General features: G+C 46.0%; 1 protein-coding gene across 3 annotated transcripts; it reads right to left on the reverse strand.

Annotated features, from left to right (window-relative positions):
- Window positions 1-238: 238 nt before the first annotated feature.
- Cckbr (cholecystokinin B receptor) lies at window positions 239-10,212 on the reverse strand. Of its 3 annotated transcripts, none has more exons than XM_059252139.1 (5): window positions 9,977-10,212; window positions 2,386-2,637; window positions 1,980-2,229; window positions 1,528-1,682; window positions 239-1,315 (listed from the first exon to the last, which is right to left on the reverse strand). In XM_059252139.1, exons 1-5 carry the CDS (start codon window positions 10,128-10,130, stop codon window positions 783-785), a joined length of 1,344 nt encoding a protein of 447 aa, XP_059108122.1. In that variant the 5' UTR covers window positions 10,131-10,212; the 3' UTR covers window positions 239-782. The 3 variants fall into 3 exon arrangements, with proteins under 3 accessions (XP_059108122.1, XP_059108114.1, XP_059108129.1); XM_059252131.1 differs by having other exon boundaries at window positions 1,510-1,682; XM_059252146.1 differs by lacking the exon at window positions 2,386-2,637.
- Between the last annotated feature and the right edge of the window lie 13,100 nt (window positions 10,213-23,312).

The raw sequence follows: 23,312 nt of genomic DNA on the forward strand, positions 1-23,312 counted from the left end.
CAGCTACTACATCACTGGAGTATGGATAGGTCTAAGATGAGAATTGAGTGAGGATATACCCATCCCTGTCTATCCTCATACCCAAACATTTTTGCATATGGTTGGACACAGAGTTGAGTAGTCATGGAAGAAAATAGATGAAGAAATCTTTACATAATCCACACCTGCTCACTTGCCTCCCAAAGTTCAGAAAGTCCAAGAGGGCACTAAGTCATTTATTATTTTATGAGGTGGTCTGCTGAAGGAAGAGGGGCAGGGCTACAGTCCCTAATGGAAAGAGATGACGGGACTTTTCTTTGCTGGAAGGTCCGTATGTTGGGAAGGTGTGTGTGATTAGGCCTACTAATATTTTCAATGCTGGGTGAGGAAGGAAATGATGAGGTCAAACTGAGGACAGTCTGCAGTGTCCTAAGTCAGTCTTGCACTAGGCTATGGGGACTATAGAATAGTGCCATTAATGTGAGGAGCCAGTCAGCCCTTGTCAGAGCTCTCCTCGTGTAGGGAAAATTCACTGCTACAGACATTGTGCTTGTCTATCCAGTGGGGTCAGTGCCAGGTGTCTAGGGTGGGACTCAGTCCCATATCAGAAATGTGCCTCCTTTCCTGTGTGAGACTCCTGTCTCTTTCAGGTGGAACAGCGAAGATAACATTTTCTGTGTGGAGGGGTCTATCCATGCTGTTGGGTGTCCTCCTGGATTAGTCCTGGTGTGTTTCTTTTGTGTTTGGATGGGTCGGTTTATAGGGATCATGTGTCCTGTCTCATTCTCCACTCACTCAACCTCTCAGCCAGGCCCCAGTGTGCTGATGGTGGTATAGCTTAGCCGGGACAGTGAAGCAATGGAAGGGGTAGGAGGATCCTCATCCGGAAGAGGCCGGGGGCGAGCTCGTGGAGGCCGTGGGCAACAGCGGCCACATGTATCCAGGCAGGCCTGGCGAAAGCGGCGGTGCATGAAACAGTAGACCAGGGGGTTGACACAGGCAGAGGCATAGCTCAGCAAGTGGATGAAAGAGATGGGGGCCCCTGAGAGTGCTCGGTGTGCCCCTGGACCATCGAAGGCGCGCCACGTGTTGGCGCTGTACACTGGCAGCCAACACAGAAAGAAAAGCACAACAATCACCAGCAGCATTCGCACCACCCGCTTCTTAGCCAGCAGCTTGGCCTGGTTGGGCCGAGGGCCTGGCCCTGGCCCAGGAGTGGGCGTGGTCAGCGCTGTCATCTCCAGTCGGGAACGCGGAAGTTGCACGTAGCAGCCATCACTGTCTTCCCCAGGGAGGCTAGTCTCAGGCCGGCAAGCCCCGTTCTGGTGGGCAGACCCTGAGCACAGAGCACAGACGGTGCGATCAAAGCAGAAGAGACTCCTCTCATATTGCAGCCCAACCTTCACTCGACGCCCCTTCTCCACAGCTTTCACCACGGGCTCCCGCCTCCTTTCTACGCTTCTTTCAGATCCACCCACTAAGGAGGCCATGCCCATCACCAAAGCCCCGCCCCTCGTGCATTTCACCTACCTGGTGCTGCCCCACCACCCGGCAGGCCTCCTTGGTTTCGGACCCGGCTTTGGGTCTCACTGTCGTCACCATCAAAGCGAAGCCCAAGGTAGAGCTCGCGAGAGATGAGCCCGTAGGCCACCGCCATAACCACACCCGGGACGAAGAACAAAAGTATTAGCAGCAGCACTGACCTGGAGACACAACACAAACCAATCACCGTCTCTCATGCGGCAAGTTACAGGTAGAAGAAGAGTCAAAAACTCAACTGGGACCACGTGGCTGAGGCAGGGGTAGGATTTGGGGATGCCATTGGGAAAGGCAAGAGACTGGCGAGGGGCCCCAAATTGGAATTCCAAATGTGGGGGTGCAGAATGGGGCTTGGCGGGAAAAATCTTGGAGGAACTGGAGGACTGCTCTGGGGAAGGGGTGTAAGCTTCTGATGAAGATGGAAAGAGGACTTTCTAAGACAGGGTGGTGGGCGCCCTCACCAGGTCTGGCGGACACGAGCACTGGGCCAGCGATGCACGCACTGCAGCACTCGAGGCCCCACTGGCTGCACTGCGGTGTACACAGGATAAGGGATCATAAGTAGTCCAGACAGTAGCCATGTGGCTAAGATCACCCGCGCTGCGTGGGAGCGTGTCTGCCACACCCGTGCTTGCAGTGGTCTGCAGATGGCGCTGTACCGCTCCAAGGCTATGGCCACAAGATTTAGCGTGGACACACTCACTGACACCCCTAAGCAAGGTGAGAGGAAACGGTCACCTGGGAAACACACACGCTGCATGCTCACCAGTATGATTTTCCTGATTTCCCATCAGTAAAAACCCTTATATTTGTTAAGTATTTTAAGAAGGGAGAGGGCCAAGGGGGAGATGTCTTTGTCTCACCTACCCATGAGGTAGGAAACAGCCTTGCAGATGACTGTGCCGAAGATGAATGTGCCCATGAGGTTGGGCAGGAGTGTGAAGGGCATGCAAGCCACAGCCAGCAGGAGGTCACTGACTGCCAGGGAGAGCAGGAAGGCATTGGTGACAGTTCTCAGGCGCCGGCTCAGTCCCAGGACCACGATGATGAGCACATTTCCTCCAACACTCATCAGAAAGATCACCGCATAAAGGGTGACTCTAATGGCCAGCTCCAATTCTAGGCAGAAGAGAGGTGGTTGTAGGAGGATTTGAACACCATTCATCCAGACCCTCAATCCCATTCACCCCCAGACCATAATATCCAGTTAGATCCTGACACCCTGAGAACACTCTCTCTAACCCTAAGGGACTATGTAGTAAATGATGACAGTAAATGCTTTGCCATCATAAATGCTGAGGCTTAGTTGAGTTGGCCTAACCCTACTATTCATTAGAATCCTCTCTCCTTATGCTTGGTTCCATGCTTGATTTTCTTTGCAAAGACTTTACGACTTATTCCCATCACTGGTTGGATACTTCTCAAGATCACTAATCTGTAGATACCAGATTGAAAGTTCCTTCTCTGACCATTCCATTGGACTTCCATGTACCCTTGACCACCCACTCCACTTAGCTCAATGTTGGATCATGTCTGTGTTCTCTAAAAAACAAACAACAGAAAACAAAACAAAGCCAGCCCCTCCCCAACTGAAAAAGAGAAAAGCCGTTCACTACTCTGTCCTATCTATAACCCCTCCTCCAGGACTGTCACCTCCTCTCAGTGCTGCCCCCACTCAAGCCACTTGATGACTCAGTTTCTTGAATGCATCATGAGTACTCATGACTCCCTTCTCAAGCTGATTTCTCAGCCTTGGAATGAATACTCTTTTATAAACCCTTGCTTCCACCCCAATCACAAACATTTCCTAAACTGGTAAATGCCTATAAATCCCTCATCTACCAAGAATCAGATTGATTGCCACTGCTTTGGAAAGGCTATCCTGAGCACCTCATTTGAAACTGATCTCCCACTCCTTTGACCCATGCATGTTCCATATTCCCTACACATTTATTAGATCCCTTTTTTTCCTCTCTGAGTTGTGCTTTACTATTCTCCAAAGATTCATTATTGTTCAGTAAACATTTGCAGGGGACTCCCTTTGTGTCAGGCACTGGGGACAAAAAGGTGACTGACCAATTCCCTGCCATTTGAGAGCTTATAGTAGAGAAGGAATCCGAGATGCTTAAACAGATAATTGCCACACAGTATGATAAGCAGTGTGGTTGAGAGATGTACAAGAAGCTGTGGGATCCCCAGGAGGAACCAGTGTTTCTGGATGAGTCAGAAGGGCTAGAAGGGTGACCAATTCATTTGTGTCATTGTCTATTGGGAGATAGACTCATCCTCAGACCTTTATATCATAAACATGCAAACCTGAACAAAACTGGATTGAATTGAAGTGGACTGAGTCATCCATATCCATGGCCTCAGTGTCAGGGAGATGGGAGCTTGAAGAGAGAAAGCCTCCTACACTGTGGGGGCAGGAGGGGTCCAGAGGTACAGCCTTCTCTTCTTTAACTGCTCAGCTCTCTTCTCTTAGCTGACTCTTGGCTTAGTTTCGAAACTCTATTGCTGCCTCATAATGAATAACTAGCTTATTTAGAAGTTGTTCTATTTATTAGACAATAAAGAAATTCTATTTATTAGAAATCCTCAAACAGGGGGCTAGAGAGCAGGCTTAGCTCTAAAGAGCATTTCTATGTTGGTTGGCTCACAGCTGTCTGTAATTCCAGATCTTGGATATTGGGAACCCAATGCTCTATTTTGCATACACTAGTGTATACAAACACACACACACACACACACACACACACACACATACTGCTACTACTACTACTATTGATGATGATGATGATGATGATAAAATAAATCTTTAAAAAAGATTTTTTTTTCAAACAGGACTTAGCAGTAATATTACTTGCTTAGATCTCAGGATTCCTGAAGTGTTTTGCCTCTTACAGCTGCCTTAGGGTCCAGTCATTCATCATACTGTTTCTTTCTTCTCCCAATCAAATCTCAATCTAAACACCTCTTTGCCCCTGCCTCTATATTCCATCATGGCACCTCACTCTATTGTGCCTCTCTTTTCTACCTGTGTATCTTAGAAGGTAGATGTGTATCTTAACACACGTGTGTTGGAGCGTCTTGGTGGACCAATAGCAGATGACAGGCTGATTTTGATACAGTACTCTTGTCTTTCTATGTCTATTTTTCAAGCTACCTCCTCCTCCTTTTCTTTTTGACAGGGTCTCCTTATGTAGTCCTGGCTGTCCAGTAGCTCTCTATGTAGACTAGGCTGGCTGTGAACTAACAGAGATCCTACTGCCTCTACCTCCTGAGTGCTAGGAGTATGGGTGTGTGCCACCATAGCTGGCTCAAACTATGTTCCTTTCACAGGGACAGATTATGGAAGGCTTATATGTGATAAATTTGAAGTGTGTGTGTGTGTGTGTGTGTGTGCAGGGACAATAAAAAACTCTAGAAGGGAGATCTTCGTCCGAGAGGCCCTTGGACCTGGTAGGGGAAGGAATAGGTGGACCTTTTTGTACTCTCTGTTTTCTCTAAGTTCACTTTCTAATGTTTCTACCCACCTTAACCTCTTTTGTTCCCCCATCTTTCTCACATCATCCTCTGGATCTCTCTTCAACCAATTCTTAGTGTAATTACTACACTTCTGACTGGTAGAGCACTTTGAACTATACAAGTACTAAAAAACTTGTGTCTCACCCATTCATGCAATTGATGCACACCATATGTGTGTCCTTGAGCTTGGCTATTGGTGGCCCAAAAAAGATGAAACTAGGCTTCCCCTTTATAAAATTCTTAATATACTTGGAGTTTTCTGGAAACAAGAGGATAAAGTCACAGTATGACAAACTATTGTATAGCAAATATGTGTGAACATGTAGAGTGTGTGAGTATTGTGAAAGAGTATGTGAGACTGTAAATGTGTGTGTTTATTAGTGTGTGAGCATGTGAGTGTGTTAGTGTATGAGCATATGGGTGTGTGTGTATGTGTGTGTGTGTGTGTGAGAGAGAGAGAGAGAGAGAGAGAGAGAGAGAGAGAGAGAGAGAGAGAGAGAGAGAGATCATCCAGATGATGGCAGAGAAGCATGAGATCAAGTATCCAGTCAACATCTGAAACAAATGATAGACTTGAGCTGAGGATGTGGCTTGGTAGGTAGAGTGCTTACCTGGTATGCCCAAAGTCCAGGGTTTGGTCCCTGATACCCTCTAAACCAGATGTGGTGGCACATGCTTGTAATTCCAAGGATTGGAGGCAGGGGATAACAAGTTCAAGACCAGCCTAAGGTACATGATATATCAACAAACAAAAGAAAACAAAAATGAACACGGTTTACTAAGAAAAACTTCACAGGAACTGAAGTAGCCAATGTCTTTACCTGGTGTTCTGTGTCTGGTTACTCATGACAGTATAATACTCACGTATATCTCTTTGTGGTGAACGTGGGTACTGTTCAACTAACTGAGGGAAATAGATGGCACATGGGAGACATCTGAGTGTCAGTGGCACTAAGTAAGGAAGCAGAGGTGATACACAATGGTGTGTTGGTAAGAGCAGAACACAGTAATGCTTTAGAGTTTGAGAGTGATATAGAGGTAGATGAAGGTAGCCTTTATTTCTTTGGGAGATAGCTGGAACAAGGTAACATCTACATGTCTAAAGGTAATATCAGATTGAATATAGACTGTGTTTAAGTTTAAAGAACACCTGAGTAACTCTGATGTTGACATCAGAGTAAACAAGGACAATAGCCCAGACTAAATAACACTAGAGTTTGTAGGTGACATCTTCAGGAAGCATGGGTTATATGCAGAGCTCTGTGTGTGAACCAGGGAATAATCAAGTGATAGTGGTTCTAACTGAGGGGATGGTAGTAACATCCAAGATGTGTGGACACTATTTAATTGAGTATAAATGTCAGATGTTAACACTTTAGCTTGGTTAAGATGTTCACCTTGATTGTGTGAAATAGCTGAGAATACAAGTGAACATAGAGCTTATCTGAGTCTTTGCTGAAATTATCTGAGGGCTTAAGAATGATACTGTGTGATTTTCTGGGTAATATCTGGAGAAGGTTTACTTAAACAGTCATGAGGAAGATGTGATTTTTGTAGGTAATTATAAAATAAGAGTAGTATGTGACAGACAAATAACCTCTAAATAACTGTGGACAATACTAAGGTGAGTGTGAGTGTTGCCCATTTTACTGTGGACATCATCTGAGCTAATGGTAAAGTCACAGGTTTGTCTAAAAATAAAGTGCACAGCATCCAAATTTCTCTTGGTAACCTTGTAGTGAGCCCAGGTGACATACGCACCTGTGGGGTACTATGAGCCCAGGTGACATATGCACCTGTGGGGTACTCTCAGCCCATAGACACACACATCTATGGGGTGCTATTCCAGTGAGACTGGCCAACACTCTTTGCACGTGGTGTCTGGGCACCTGGATAATAACCTGATGTGTGCAAGCAAAGGCATTCAGATATATGAGGCCTGTCCTTGCACGTGGGCTCTGAATCACTGAACATCTTGTTTCTTCAGGGAGCCCTCCTATACTGGCTGCCCTCCTTTGCATCAGAACCTTTAAATATCTCTCTCTTGATACTTCCCTACTTTTAAATACCCAGGGTGTAGCGAATCTTAGTCCTTGCTGCTCTAGAGGCTAATGCATAAAAAGTGTTTGAAACCACCATTTTGAGATCAGCCTGGGCAACAAATAAGACCCTGTTTCCAGAGGGGAGAGTAATGCTCTGCTCCTGCTCTACCCTTCCTCAACCCCATAAATTTCTACCACGGTCCTATTTCTCTTTCTCCCAACACCCTTACTTCTTGGACATTTTGTCTAACTACTCTTGTTCACTTCTTGCAACCTCTTCCCTGGGGCCCAATCTTCCATCTTCTGAGTCAGGTCTTGGTATCTACATACCCTCCTAAGAACTAGTTACTGTGTCTAAACACCACCAGTGTGGCTGTTTTGTTCATCTCTGACTCGTTATGGCAATATTTGGCACCACTTACTCCACCTTAGCCAAGACTCTCCTCTCTTTTCTTCAAAGACACAGCTACTGTTTCTGTTTCATTTCAGTCTCTTCATGGAATTTTTTCCCTCTGCTTTGCTTTTAAATACCAGCCTCCTGTAGGAGCCTGTCTCAGCTTCCCTGTTCTCATTTTATACAATATTTTTTTTAAAAAAAGATTTTTCTTGTTCCTATGGTTTCCCGTACTCCCTGCAGGTAAAGACTTTTCAAGCCTTTATTTCCAGCTCAGCCCTCTAAGTAAGTTCTAGATCTCAGGATTCAACAGCTTTGGGGAGTTAGCCATCAGCATTTGAAACCAATGGGTCCCAAACTGAGCTTATAGTAATCCCCTCTTCCAAAACTGCTTCTGCTCCCTTGTTGCTGGGAACTGAATCCAAGGCCTTGCAGTTGCTGGTCAAGTGCTCTAATATGAAGGCAGATCTAGCTCCTCCTTGATTATCTTTCTCATGATATGCCATCTACGTCCTTTCAATTTCCCAAACCAGAAACTGGATTTCATTCCTTGACCTCACCCACCCTCCCTACTTCTAATCAATCATCAGACTCTGTTGATTCCATTTCCAGAAGTGGCTCTCAAATCCATCCACTTCTCTTTATCCCCTCTGCCAGTACCTCTGTCTATGCTAGCATCATCTTTCAGCTAGATCTGTGTAATGTAATAGCTTTCTAAAGTCTCCTTCTGCATTCCATCTCATCCGCCCATCCATTCTCGACACAACACCACTAACTCTGGCAGCACTACTGAATCCTTCAGTGGATCCCAGTGCTTAGGATAAAATCTACACTCCTTTGCAAGGGCTATAAATCCTGCCATAAACACTCCAGGCTAGTCTAGCCTGAGTGTTGATTATGTACCTTTAATGGCACATGTTCCAGCCATTCAAAAACTGTGTAGTGCTGAACAAATGTGCCATGGGCTTAAAGTTTGAGTTTTTGGACAGCCTATCTTTGCCTAAGACACTTTATGCCTCTTCTGCTCCTTTATTTAGCTGTCTGTCATATTTTTCTGCTTCAACGTATATCCCACCACCTCAGGAAAGCAGTCTTAATTCCAAGCGTAGGGCAGGCTGGGGTGTTCCTCTTGTATACCCACTATCTTTCTCCTCTTTGTGCTGCCGTTCCTTGCTTACTTGTCTGTCTCCCCTAGAAACTCAGAGTTCCATGAAGCAGGATTGTGTCAGTTTTGTTAAACTCATATCCTTGTTGCCTAGCACAGTTTCTGGTTCAATAAATATTTCCTGAATGAAAGAATCTAAGTGACAGTGGGTAACAGCCAAACTGGGAAAGCATGGACTGTTTTATGGGGTAAGTAAATATGTAGATTATAATTTATTCCAATGTTTACTTCTTGAACACAGAATCCATCTCTTTCCTTTTCTGTTTACAGAACCCAAGCTCCCAGGTTGCACCCTTAGTGAGGTTGTCAGACCCCCATCTCCTTTGGGTGTCCATGTTCCAATCAGACCCTTTTGTGGGACTTCTGGGCTGTGACTTTCCCAGTGGTCTCTGTCCCTGTGTACTTGACTGCCTACGGATGAGACTACAGACTGTCTAGTTCATTCCAGTGTTCCCAGCGCTTAGCCTAGCAAGTGCTCATTACACATTGCAAGTAAATATGGGTATGGGAAGGGGGGGGAAATGCATTTTAAAATGTTCAATGAAGCAATGAAGATGTTAGCTGATGGGAGGGGGGAGAGTCACTTTGAAGACAGGGATGAGTGAAGGCAGTGGGACGGGAAGGTGGTGGTGACACAGAGATGGGATGACGGATGCAAAGGGAGGTTGGCTCTAGGAAAGTGAGCCATAAGAAAAGAGATACTTGGGGGCTTTGGAAGGGACTCCCAAACCTTCAGAAAAACAGAAGAAGCATAGAGATCGGTGAAGGACTTGACTCTGGGAGCAGAGGAATTTGGGGACAAATAAAAACAAGAAAGGCAGCATCCCCTAGTGCCGGCTAAATTCAGATTGGAGAATCTTTTCTTGGGAAGGCTGGGGTGGGGAGGGGTGGGAGACAGATTGCAACTCCAGTCTCCCATTCAGGCAGTCCAGAGAGCTCCCGCCCTCACCCGGCTCTTTTTGCCTTTCCTTTACCTGGCTCCTGCCTCTCTCTCCAGTGCTGGCTCTCTGAACTGGATGTTAAAAGGAAAGAGCTGGACCTGCTGGCAAGAAGAGGTCCTTGCTTCCCAGCTGTGTGGTGCTGAGCTTGGGAATGATCAAAAGTCGTAGGTATAGCACAAGGAGTGTGAGGCCAGGGGCTCTAACCCAGGTGGTGTGAAGGTGTGACGGAGTTATTAGAGCTTGGGGGCGCAGTGTGTGTAGGGGAGGGATCTGTGTGGAAGCCGAGGAAGTACTACGAGGGAAAGCAATGATCAGTTGACAGTGTAGAGGTCGTGAGGGTTATTCATTAGTGTTATGGGGTGCAGTGAAAGGGTCTTAGGGAGGCACCCACCTCTGGTCCCGGTTCCGCGGAGGCGAGGGGGCTCGCAGCTGAGGTTGCTAGAGCTGCTGCTGTTGAGGAGGGGGACACCCGGGCGGCATAATGAGGAGGACCCCGGCCCGGGTCCGGATCCCTGCATACTGCGGTTCAGCTTGAGCAGCTCCATGGTCCCTGTGAAGTCCCACTCAGATCCGCCGACTGGGCTACAGCCCGGGTTCCACCTGCTCCCAAAGCGCTGATGGCTCAGGCTCCCGCCCACCACATCGCCCGCCTCTCTTGGTTCCCGCCCCCTGCCCTGTCTCCTGCCCTTCCACTTCTCCACCAGCCTCGCCTCGGTTCCAGCCGGTCCCAGGCTCTGGACGGCTTTTGTCCCACCAGGTGACACTTGGCGCGCCTCCCCCGCTCCAGAGTTCCGCGCGCACTCCTGGGTGACTGCTCTCCAGGCTCGCCCCCGCGCTAGGTTCTCCCTCCTTCTCTTAGAGATGTCTTTCCTGCCCACCCCTCATACCACTGCCCTTAGTTCTGGAAATTCGTGTGTGTGTGTGTGTGTGTGTGTGTGTGTGTGTGTGTGTGCGCGTGTAGACGCCTGCGCGCGCCGGAGAAGGGGACCACATGATGGGAGGAGTGAGTTGCTGCTGCTGTGGGGTCCAGTATCTTTCTTTAGTGGTTTAGAAGATGCGGACGTGGCGGTGGTGATATGGTTTCTGTCCCAGGATCCCCCACTACAGAGCAGGTGCCTTAGACCGCCTGGAGCCGCAGTTACCATGCCCTGCCGCAGTGGCCGCAGTAACCACCACAGTATCGCCTCACTACCCTAGCTCTCTGCAGCTCTTTTGTGAGGGCTGAGGTAACCCTAGCTTCTGCCTCAGTCCACCCCATCTCCTATCTGGAACCCAAAAACCTGGGTTTCTGCTCCAGGGTCTCCAGGAGGGTCCGGAGGGCCGCAGTTGCTCACAACCCAGACTGTACACGGAAAAAGGCTGCCACGAGTTAGAGAGGACTAGGGCATTGGTGGCAGCTGGGAATGGATGTGAGAACTGCGCTAAATGAACTGGGTTGAGGTGTAGTAGGGTTCTAGTCCCCAGGCGAAAGATGGGGAGCAGGCAGCTTGGTCATCTCCCTCGTCTCTAGGTAGCGTCCACCCCCACCCAAAACGCTGTTTACCCTCAGCCCAGGTGCAGCACCGGTGTAGGGTGCTGGGTTCCCACGAGAGGGGGCCGGAAAAGGACTGGGTCACTGGGGTGCAGCGGGAGGGAACAAAGCAGAAGGTGCATGTGAAGTGCGAGACTGAAGTGGACTCAGCTTCCCGAGGCAGGACCGGCCTCCTGTATTTTTTCATCCTTGTTTCTTTCATTCTCCTCCATTCCAAAGACATTCCAGTATGAGATGAAATATCACTGTTTAGGCTCCCAAAGTGGCTGTCAGAAGTATTGGGGGGGGGGTAGGGCATCTGTGGGAGAAAGGATTAGAGTTGGGAGGAGTCTGGGTATGTTTTGGAAAGGACCTGACCAGGTAGCACTGAGTTCACAGGGGCTGAAGCACTGGAGGAAGGTTTAAACTTAGGATCATCCACTCCCTCCTGCTCGCTCCACTGTCTCCCTTGCTCTTCCCAGAGCCCTGGATCAGAGGAACTTGATGTCTGTTTGTTCAGCTCCAGCACAGGTGGTATCTCTGATAATCAGATGAACTTTTCCCACATTGGATGACGGTAGCATTGAGAAACAAGGGGACGGGGGAAATGCAGGGGGAGAGAAAGATGGAAATAAATGTAGATTGCATTCACTTATCCAGCAAACTAGGTATTTAGGTATCAGTTATGGCACTGTGCACCATTTTCCCATGCAGCCAGTCTGTCCCTGAAGAGCTCTCACTATAGTGGGGATTTTACCAAATAAGCCAAAGATTGCAATACACAGTCCTACATATAAACATTAAGATGCACAAATTGAAAATTTAGGAATTAGGGCTGGAGAGATGGTTCAGCTATTAAGAGCACTTGCTACTGGACCTGGGCTTGGTTTCCAGTCCCAACAGATCCATTGCTATCTTTGGGACCTTGTGGGCACCAGGTACTTATGTGGTATACATAAATATGTGTAGACAAAACACTCATACACATAAAAAAAATAAAAAGGAAGCCTAAGAATCATCCTTATTCTCTGTGCTCCTCCGCCCCCGTAATGGACATTGTGACACGAAGTCCAGACTCTGCAAAAATAAAGGATTCATTGCCTAGAAGGCAGTGCTCAAGATTCAGTCCCCTCCAGAAGTTGTCAGAGCAGAGTACCAACTCCTTCAAAATCACAAACCCTTCCTGGGGTATCATGCATCCAATGACTGATCAGCACAGAGGAAATAGCCCCAGTTTCCTCATCCACTATAGGACAATCTGTTCACAATACCGAGCTCCTCCTTTGAGGCTGGCTGAGTATTCTGTCGGGTCTAGATTGCTGCTCAGCCCCTCCCTTTGCCCAATCCTATTTTCATCCCCTCTTGCACAGGTGTTGACTTCGAGAATACTCCTTAGTAAACATCCTTCACAGTAATCTCTGTTTTAGAGTCTACTTCCTGGGGAAGAGAGCTACATTGCTCCCGCATTCAATCAATCATAAAGTCCTGTTGATTTTAGCTACCGAACAACTCTGCTTGTATTAAACAGTCTCTCACACTACAATTCTAGGCTCCTAGAATGGCTATCACACTGTGCTGGTGCCTCTTTCCAACCAGTCCTCTACCTTATGGCCAGAGTTCTGTGTTCAGAATACCATTTACATTATGCCAACCTTCCAATCTTTGCTTTTGGGAGAGAGGGGATCAGATCTATGAAGCCCACATGGCCTGGTTTCTGCTGTGGCTCAGTAGTTTTTGTTCCCTCTGCTGAACACACAATGGCCTTCCTTAAGTGCCCCCTCACACCTTTTGCTATACATTTCCTAGTCCTATGGATTTTACATATACTTTCTGGAAGGTTCTCTTTTCCTTCAACACCTATCTATCTGATCTCATGTTTTCCTGGCTCTCTTGGAGGGTGATCTCTAATCATGTTCATCCTTGTGTAATCACTTCTAGAGTCTAGATAGACCAATGAGTACAATGAGGTACTAGCTACATGACTACATGACTACATGAGAACAGAGATTTTGCAGGTGGAATCAATGTCACTCATCAGTTGCTCTCAAAAATATAGAAATTATCCAGGTAGTCCTAGTCAAATCATACACGTCCTTTAACAGCCAAGGGTTTTCCCTGGCTGGACAGAGAACAACAGAAATCAGATACTTGAAGAAGGAAGTGCGTGTTGAAATAGGGTCTCATGTAGCCCTGGCTTTTCTGGAACTCACTAAGTAGATGAGGATGACTTTGAACTCCTGATCTTCCTGCCTTCACTTCCCCAGTGCTGGAATTACAGGCCTGTACTATTTTGTGTGTGTGTGTGTGTGTGTGTGTGTGTGTGTGTGTGTGTGTGTTGTGTTTTGTTAACTTTACCATAAGCTAGAGTTATCTGGAAAGAGGAACTCCAATGAGAAAGTGCTCCCATCAGATTGCCTGTAGGCAAGTCTATCAAGTATTTTCTTGTTTCATGATTAATATGGGAGGGCTCAGCCTACTATGAGTGTTACCACCCCTGGGAAGGTGGTCCTGCGATGTATAAGAAAGTAGGTTAAGCAAACCATGGTGGAGCAAGCCAGTAAGTAGCATTCTTCTGTGGCCTCCACTTCAGTTCTGTCTCCAGGTTCCTGCCTTGAGTTCCTGCCCAAACTTCCTTGGATGATAGACTGTGAAGTGGAAGTGTAAGCCAAGCAAAGTCTTTCCTCCCCAAGTTGCTTTTGGCCATGGTGTTTTTAGCACAGCAATACAAACCTAACTAAGACAGTTACCATGTCCAACTCAGTACACTAATGATTTTCAAGACTGGTTTTTTAAATTTTTACTTATGTGCATTGTGTGTCTTTATGTGTGTATGTCACATGTATGTGGAAGCCTATGGAGGCTAGAAGAAGGTGTGTTGGGTCCCTGAGCTGGAGTTACAGGCAGTTGTGAGTGTAGCTGCCGAGAACTGAACTCTGGTCCTCTAGAAGAACAATAAGCACTCTTAACTGCTGAGCCATCTCTCCAACCCCTCAACATACTGTTGATGGCATAAAGAGAGGGAACCTTGTGAAGAAATGACAACCACTGTTACAAGCTGGAGAGTGGAGGAGGACACACAGCAAGGACCCGAAAGTTACTTCTAGCTGAGAGAAGTTACCCTATGGCAGCCAGGGAAACACCAGGGACTTTTAGTCCTTCCTGGAATCTCTGGAAGAGAATTCAGTGTAAATGACAGCTTGTGACACCCTGAGTAGAGAATTCAGCCACAATGGGCAGACTTCTGGCCAATAGCTCTGTGAGTTAATGAATGAATGGCTTTAAGCCACTGAATTCATTATAATCTCTTGCAGCTGCTGTAGAAAACGATACACCTCCCAGTGAAGGGGGTGGTAAGTGGAGACCCTTGTAAGCCATACCAGGAAGATATGGGGGCTTTACAAAGATTGCCGTGATGACTCGTGTCAAAGCAATTTTGGTGTGAGACCAATTCAGATGGGACATAATAATGACTTAAATTAAAGTCATAGAGATAGTGTAAAGATGGATCTAAAAACTGCCCATAAAGTAGGGAGGCAGAATTTAGAGTGTTTGCAGGTAGAGGGCGAGAGAAGGGAATTAGAAAAAAGTCCCCAAGATGTCTAGTCACTGAGTAAAAACTGATAACAGAAACTGTGTTTCAGGCACGTTACTTTTGATGAATTCTTTTCCTCTCACAGAGAATTATAAATTTAGGCCTCATATTATTTTTAAATTGATAATTGTTTTGCTTTAGGAATTTTAAATGAACATACATAGTATCAGGTTTCATTTTGGCATTTAAAAAATATCTTTGTGATTCCCCTACCAGTCGCTTCTCCTATATCCCCTGACCCTCCCCTCCCTTTCCAACCCTTTCGTCACCTCCTTTCCAATTTCATGTCATAGTGCCCTATTGCCCTTCCCTACTTCCTCAACTCTTCTTCTTCTTCTCTCATGGGCTCCTGTACACACATATCCACTTAGATGCATACATATAAACATTGTATGCTAGGATCTGCATATAAGAGAATATTCTTTTTTGTCTTTCTGAGTTACCTGGCTTAATGTAGTGTTTTCCAACATCATTTGCTTTCCCGAAAATTTCACTTGTGTTTACCTCTAGCTTTCCATTGTGTATCGGCACTACAATTTCATTATCCGTTCATCTGTGATGGACATATAGAAAGAATCCATTTTTTTGTGCACTTGTGACTAATACAGCAGTAAGCAAGAATGTGCAAGAATCTCTGGGGTCAGACAGGGAGTCACTTTGGTACATGCCCTGGAGTAGTATAGCTGGGTCATATGGCAGTTCTATTGTTTTTCTTTTAGACCATATTTTATTAATCATTATTATTGTGTGTGCTTATGTGTTTGTGATGTGTGTGTGTGTGGGGGGGGGTGTGTGCTTATAGCATGGCACAAATGAAGAGATCAGAGGACAATTTTGTAGATTAGGCTTTCTCCTTTCCACTTTTTTGTGGGTTCCGGGAATAGAATGCCAGATTGTCAGGCTTGTGGGGGGGACAAGTTGATGTTGGAAATTATTTTTGGTTGCTCCTCAACCTCGTTCTTTGAGGCAGGGTCTCCCAATCAAAACCCCAAACTCACAGATACGTCTAGTTTCACTGGCTAGGTTTCTGTGGAACTCCCTTCATAGGCTGGAATTGCAGCCAGCTGCCACACCTGGTACCTGGCATTCATGTGGCTCTAGGGATCTGAACTTTGGTCCTCTTGATTGCCAGCAATCACGTTAACCATCTCCCCAGCCCCAGTAAATTTTTTTATTTGAGATGCCTCCATACCGATTTCCATAATCGCTTCACTAGTTTACATTCCTACCAGCAGTGGATAAGGGTTGTTCTTCCCACATCCTCATCAAAGGAGAGTGTACTGAATCATTCAAATGCTGTTCCTGGGTAAGAAACTGAATGGCTGAGAAATTGTTCAGAACTTAGTGACCTGCAGACCCTTGGCAACCTCAAGAAGAGCCATTTTGTTGGTCTTTGAGGCAGAAAATAGGTAGGTATACTAAACCTGAATGTGCCTGGAGGAAGTGGAGTAACTGATTTCAGGAGTTGTATTAGAAATGTGATCATCAAGGAATGGAAAGAACTAGAGAAGAATGTGGAAAGAAGTTTAGTTTCAGTCTGAACTTTCAAACTTTGTTCTCAGATGGAATAATTCCAGTACAGGGAAGACCTAAGACGTGGCTGAAAGGATGGAGAGGGTTAGTCCATGATGTCAGATTTCTGAGAAGACAAGGAGAACGGACGCTAGAGAAGAGTAGAAGTCCTTAGCTTGTGATAGGAGTAGAGACTCAATCTCAATGTCAAGTGTAAAAGGAGACCAGGAGTGGAAGGTTGTAACTAAGATGTGAGCAGCTAGCTAACAACTATATTTTCTTCGTTTTTCTGCAGTAAAATGTAGCTTTATGGCTAGGATAGTGGCTATGCCTGAAAGACAATGCAAGGCTTTCAGATGTAGGTGCTGGAGGGGAGAAGCAGACCCCTCCCTTCTTGCATGCTGACTGTAGCTGGGAGGGCAAGCCACCTCTGATGATGCGTGGAAGCAATGTGGGAGAGGTGTGAGGGTGACAGAGAGAAAGAAGCCTGGATGTTCTTTACTCTGAAGTGATTTTTGCCATCTTCAGTTCTTCTGCATAAAAACAACCCTCCACACTCTCAAGTCTCTTAATTTTTTCATTATTGCCATAGCAACGTAATTGGAATCTTAACTAATAGAGTAGATTTGTGGCTTTGGTGTGCTCCAGAGATATGGACTGTTTCTCTCTCCTCTCTCTCTCTCTCTCTCTCTCTCTCTCTCTCTCTCTCTCTCTCTCTCTCTCTCTCTCTCTCTGTGTGTGTGTGTGTGTGTGTGTGTGTGTGTGTGTTGAGGATGTGTGCACACATGCCACAGCTCCTGTGTGGAGGTCAGAGAACAATTTCAGATGTTTGTCCTTGTCTTCCACCTCATCGGAGACAAGGTCTCTTCTTGGTGTTCTCCAGTGTGTATATCAGGGCAGCTGGCCCCCAAGTTTCTGAGGATTTTCCCTGTCTTCCATCTGGAGTAGGAACACCGGAATTGCAGACATGTGCTGCTGAACTTGGCTTTGTGTGAGGTCTTAGGATTTGAACTCAGGTCCTCATACCTACACAGCTATCACCCTACCCAAAAGAGTTAAAAAGGAAAGGAAGAAAACACAAAACCAACGAAACCTAAATGTAATAGGGGGTGGGAAGTGGAGAGTAGAGGGATGCAGTAAGTCTGTAGGACAGTAGGGAGGGCCCCTGGAGAGTAGAACTATTTTTTTTTTTTTCAGCAGTAGAGTTTAATTTTCTTCTGCAGCTTAGCTGGGGGTGTTGATGGCTCAGTTCATCAGAGGCAGGAATTTACCAGATGAATAGGACAGAAAAACACAGGGACAAGAGCAAAATACTGGGACACGGACTTTAAGCTGGATACAGGGAAGGAACTATGAGGGGTGTGACAAAACCTAAAGTGAGCAGAGAGGCGTCCAGACACCTTGGCTATCCTCAGTGATGAAGGGAAGTGGAAAGCACAATGAAATTTGTAACTTCAGGGAGTGGAGAGTCTATCGAGAGAGAGGAAACAGCATTGGTGACTGTGGTCCCCAACGTGGGAAACACGGGCTGTAAGAGGGAGAGAAGCTTTGAAGGGGGTAAGGAAGATTTAAATATGGTCATAAAGGATCCGGAGAGCTCTTCATAAGAGAAGGAGATCAGATATCCAAATACCTGTCTCCCTTTCCCTCTCCCCCTGTCTCTGCACACACAGGTATGATCAGTCACGTGGGGGCACAATGAGAAGGCAAGTGTTTTCAGACTAGAAATAACCACCAAAAAAAGTGGAATCTGCTGGTACCTAGACTTAAGACTTGTAGCTTAAGAACTGTAAACAAATTTATTCCTATTATTTAAGCTACCCAGTCTGTGATATTTTGTTAGGGCATGCCCATTCTCTAACTGTTTCTCATACCTTTTCCCATACATCTTTTTTAGAAATCTTTGTGTGTGTGTGTGTGTGTGTGTGTGTGTGTGTGTGTGTGTGTGTGTGTATGGGAGAGAGAGAGAGAGAGAGAGAGAGAGAGAGAGAGAGAGAGAGATTTGTGTATATGTGTGAGCAAATGCATTCCTGTGGGTTCTGGCACTCATGTGCCTTGGCATGGGTGTGGAGGTCAGAAGTCACCTTGGGTGTTAGTCCTCACCTTTCATTTTGTTGGAGACTGGGTTTCTTCTTGTTTGTCACTGCATAGGCTAGCTGGTCCACACATTTCTGGGAATCATGTGTCTCTGAGTGGAATCTCACTGTGGGTGTGCTGTGATTATAGACACACACTGCTGTGTCGAAGATCTGGGGATCCCAAGCCAGGCCCCCATGCTTGAATGACAAGCCCTCTACTCGCTGAGCCATCTCTTCAGTCCTCCATACTTCTTGCATTACTTTTTTTCCCCTGTTTTTGTTTTTGATTTTTGAGACAAGGTTTCTCTGTGTAGCTTTGGAGCCTGTCCTGGAACTCACTCTGTAGCCCAGGCTGGCCTCGAACTCACAGAGATCCAACTGCCTCTGCCCCCTGAGTTCTGGGATCAAAGGCCTCTTTACTTTTTTTTATATCTTTCCTCATTCTTATACTCAGAGCTTGGCTGTAAATGAAGGGTCATACTTAGCTTCAGGAACCTTGAATTGCTGGACATTTCTCGTTTTTCTTTTTAATAGGGGTTTAAATTATTTCCATTTTTATATTTTGTTCATATTCTTTACTTCCCCCAACTCCTCTCAGAACCTACACACCTCTTTTCCACCCAACTTCATGTTCTTTATCTCTCTCTCTCAAAAAAAACCCAAAACAACCAAATCAAAACAAAAGACAAAAAATGCCAAACCAAACCAAACCAACCAACCAACCAAAAGCACACAAAAAACATGGCCTGTGAGTTCATAAGTGCACCAGCCTTGTTGTGTCTGAAAGAAGCCATTTCCTTTTGCCTACCTACTACCTCTGGCTCTTACAATCTTTTCACTTCCTCTTTTTTGATGGTAACTTTCTTTTCAAACATATTTTTTTTTTTTTTTTGAGACAGGGTTTCTCTGTGTAGCTTTGCACCTTTCCTGGAACTCACTCTGTAGTCCAGGCTGGCCTCGAACTCACAGAGATCCGCCTGCCTCTGCCTCCCGAGTGCTGAGATTAAAAGCGTGTGCCACCATCGCCTGGCCCAAACATAATATTTTTATTGATTATTTGGGAATTTTATACAACGAACCCTGATGACACTTGATTCCCATTCCTCCCAGGCCCACCCTCTCCCCCAAAAAGAAAAAAAAAATACACCAAGTCTATGTAGGGTTCACCATATACTCATTGGAGCATGGTCAAACTCTGTGACACCCCCTCACCAATGAAACAGTCCAGACAGGAAGCCATTGAAGACAGTCCTTAAGAATGGTGATAAAGATGCTGAAGTATAGCTCGTCATAGTCGATAATTTCTTTTGCATAGCATGTTAGTCTCATCTCTGCACCATGCCAATCTCCTCTCCTCTATCTGACTACTGCTGGGTAACGGAGGTGATGGTCAGGAAATCCTGTGAAAACTCTGATCTAGTAAAAGTTGTTCAGTTAATTAGTTCAGCAGTGTTAAAGATTAAACTTAGGGCCTTGCTCATGGCTGGACAAACACTCTACCACTGAGCTACGTTCTCAGCCAATGAAGTGCTTTATAAATAGAAAAGTAAAACTAATAGCTACTGTGGAGAAGAGGGATTTCCCTGGGTGAGAGAGGAAGGGGGTGAAAATGTGTTAAAGGGATAGATGTTCATTACTCCAAATGAGGAAATTCTATCCAGGTCAAGGGCCTTCCAGGGTTTGGAGAGAAGGTTGTACAAGGCCAGGAAACAGGGAGGGTTTAGATAAGAACAAGAAAGGAACTGCAAAGTCAGTGTGAACATTCAGAGGAAAGGCTTGGATCCTCATACTAGAATCGGTCAGAAACCCACGTGTTCAAGAAGCCTGTCAAATCACATGATGTCCTGAGCAGAGCCAGGTTCCAGCTGAGGGAAGCTGTTGTAACTCAAGTCTTGACCTGCCAAGGTTGTATTTGGCTTTTATTTTGGGCCTTGGGGCTTCTGGGTCACTAAACTTGACTCTTGTGGTTAGAACAATTTATATTTCCCAGGCATGCTCTGACCCAGTAACACAGGTATGATCCTTCTTTCAATACTCAATATCACAACTGAGGTAGGTGAGCTTTAGTAAATGCTCAGAAAAAGCAGCCAAAGAGAGAAGAATGCCTACTACCCAGCCAGATCACCTGGGGGGCAAGATACTTACAGTTCTAAACAGCTGACAGGTCCTCAAAATACTAGTAGTTTATTTGAGAAGCCTACCATTCACACACACAGTAGAGTCAGGGTCATGTTATAAGCTCTAAGACACACACACACACACACACACACACACACACACACACACACACACACACACCCCGGGTTTAGGTCCACACAGGAGATAAACTGCATCTTAGTCCCGGGGCTTTCTAGCTTACCCCTTCCCCAACTCCTAAGTCCTTTTCTCTGGGTAAGACTAGGTTGCCTTCTCTCTAGTCTGCACCTTTCAAGGCTTCCTCTGCATTTCTATGATACATGGATATGCTTCCGTGTTGAGCTCCTGCCTACGCAATCTCTGCCCACACAGGAGGCTCTTCTCTTGGCATAATTAAACAAAGAGGAAAATGGCTGGGAAGGCAGCCAGCTGGAGTCAGAGCAGGCAGTAATGTTGGGCAGAGGGAAGAAATCAGGGGCGGCACTGGCCTTCCAGGTCCCCGAACTTGTCCTGGGGGAGAGCAGAGCCACGTGCCAAGGTGTCTTTGGCTGACTGATCACACTTGGTGTCAGACTGTACCCTCAAAGCTGGTCAATGAAGGCCAGAGATCTACCAGGTCAAGGCCTCACTTGAGAGCTAATAGAGCCAAAGGAAAGCCACTCAGAGAGAGCTTCCAAGAATGTCCCCAAATTAGTAGCTTCTGGCAGTCCTGTGGAACCTGCTGGTGGAGGGAGAAGGCTGAGAGCAACAGACTGAGATACGGAGGGTACTTATTAATTTGTTAATCTTGTAGAGAATCTGGGCTCAGCTCCCAGCTCTCACATGGTGCCTCATAACCCCCTGTAACTCCATTTCCCGGGCATCTGAAGTCCTCTTCTTACCTCTAAGGGTACCAGGCACCTACATACATACATGTACATACACATAAAACAAAATAATAAATCTAAATTTTTTTAAAAAAGTCTTAACAAGTGTTTCCACTGATTAGTCAGGACCACAGTTCCCTCCAATATTATCCTTGCCCCTCAAATTTCATTTCTTCCTGGGTATTTCCCCTAGTTTTTCAAAGTAATGTAATTCTGAAGCCTGCAAGAGGGTTGTAAGGGGAGGAAGAACCTGGCACCCTCTGCTGGCCAGATCTGGTACTACCTGAAGAGCCCAGAGGCCCCAGACTCTTGGGCCTACAGGAGTTAGAATGCTTAAAAGCAAAATCACAGGTAGAGGGAGGGACATGAGTAATAGCGGTAGATGATTTTCATTATGGAAAAATCTCTATCTTCCAGGTGCTGGTGGGAATTTTACATTCATAAATCAATTCACATTTTAACTCTCTAGCATTTGCTCTCAATAGCTCGGAAAGATTTTGTAGAACAGGCTGAGGGGTTTCCCAGCTAGTAAGCGCTACTTCAGAAGCAAACCTCAAGTCTGATTGGCTACAATTACATGCTCTGTCTCACCGGCTGTATTTCAGTCTGGCTTAACAGGTTCCCTGACTTGAGCCCTGTGTTTGATCCTGGCTGGACAATCCATCCCTGATTCCAGACTCAAGCTAAACTCCCTGAGCCCCAAGCGAGAATCCACCCACTTTGTCTCCTGTTGTTAGAGCTTGCATTAGCTCTTACCTCAGGGTGGATAGCCAATCTCCCTACGAGTCTGGTTCCCTTCCAAGCTTGAGAAGTTGTTTTCATGTATTTCAGGGTTAGCAGTCAAACACAAAGAAATAAAGATAACAGAAAGGGGGGGGGAATGGGCTGATAATTTTTCTGCAGGAGAGTAGCTAACTGGAAAAATAGGAGGGGGCGAACACCTTGAATTTCAGCCAGCACTATCCTGCGGTCACGACTCTTGAGAAGAGGATGAGGCCCTAGGTCTGCCAGAAGAGAGGAGAGCTAAACCTCAAGGCAGCCATGATCTCAGCAGGAAAGCCCTTGACATACTTTGACACTTTGGTGCAAATCTAGCGGCACACATGATGTAGGCGTGTAGACATTTGCCCTCTCCCCAGCTTCTCCTCCAGCATAGCACGTGGTTCCCGCATTTGTGGCTGTATCCTTGAGATCGTATTTCATCACAATGGGCAGCCTTGTCGGTGGAGTGGGGTCACAGCTTTGCTTCACAGGAATGACTTGGTCTCCCCTGGTTACCATAGTGACTGATCAACAGCACTGCTCTCTGCAAAGGAGGGAGCTTGAATGGCTTTAGCCCCAAGCTGAGGTTATCTCTTTCCTTTACAAATAAATAAAATAAAATAAAAATGACAAATCTAGTTTTCCTTTCATGTGAGTTAGGAGCCCAGTGATCAGGGGTGTGCTATTTAATCCCATAGCCTCAGTTTCTTCTTTTAAACATGGAGATAAAAATGATGAACTGAGACAATGCACGTGGCCCAGAACATGTCATAAAGTAACTCCTCAAAAAAATCAAAACTAGTATTTTTCAGTTGTTCTATGGGCCCCAGTTTCCTGATCTGGAAAGAATGAGCATAATAATAAGCTTCCTAATACTGTTATAAGAACCAAAGAGTAAAACATATGTATAGTAGTCACCAATGCCTCTACCAGTGTGAAAAATACTGTATATACTGTGGGTTTTACAAGTTTCATTTAAGTTTCTAATCATCTAATTTTCAGAGGATTTGATCTCAGTTGTATTTTATGGGTTCCTGGCTGTTTTCTCTTCCCCAACTCAGGGTCTTGCAAATATCTCTGGCCATCTGGGCAGAGTTTGTGATCTTCTGACAGGGCTGACGGGGATGTGCTTGAGTCAAGCTTACACACGTTTAGGGGTGCACTCTGAGGCTCCTGTGCTTCATGAGACTGTGATCATTCTCTAGTTTCCAAGACTCAACTCTGAGTTCTTCCTATTCTGTGCCCTCTGTGAAAGTGGGATCCAAGTTGCT

The sequence above is a fragment of the Peromyscus eremicus genome, chromosome 1 (genome assembly GCF_949786415.1).
Source record: "Peromyscus eremicus chromosome 1, PerEre_H2_v1, whole genome shotgun sequence".
Taxonomy (NCBI): domain Eukaryota; kingdom Metazoa; phylum Chordata; class Mammalia; order Rodentia; family Cricetidae; genus Peromyscus; species Peromyscus eremicus.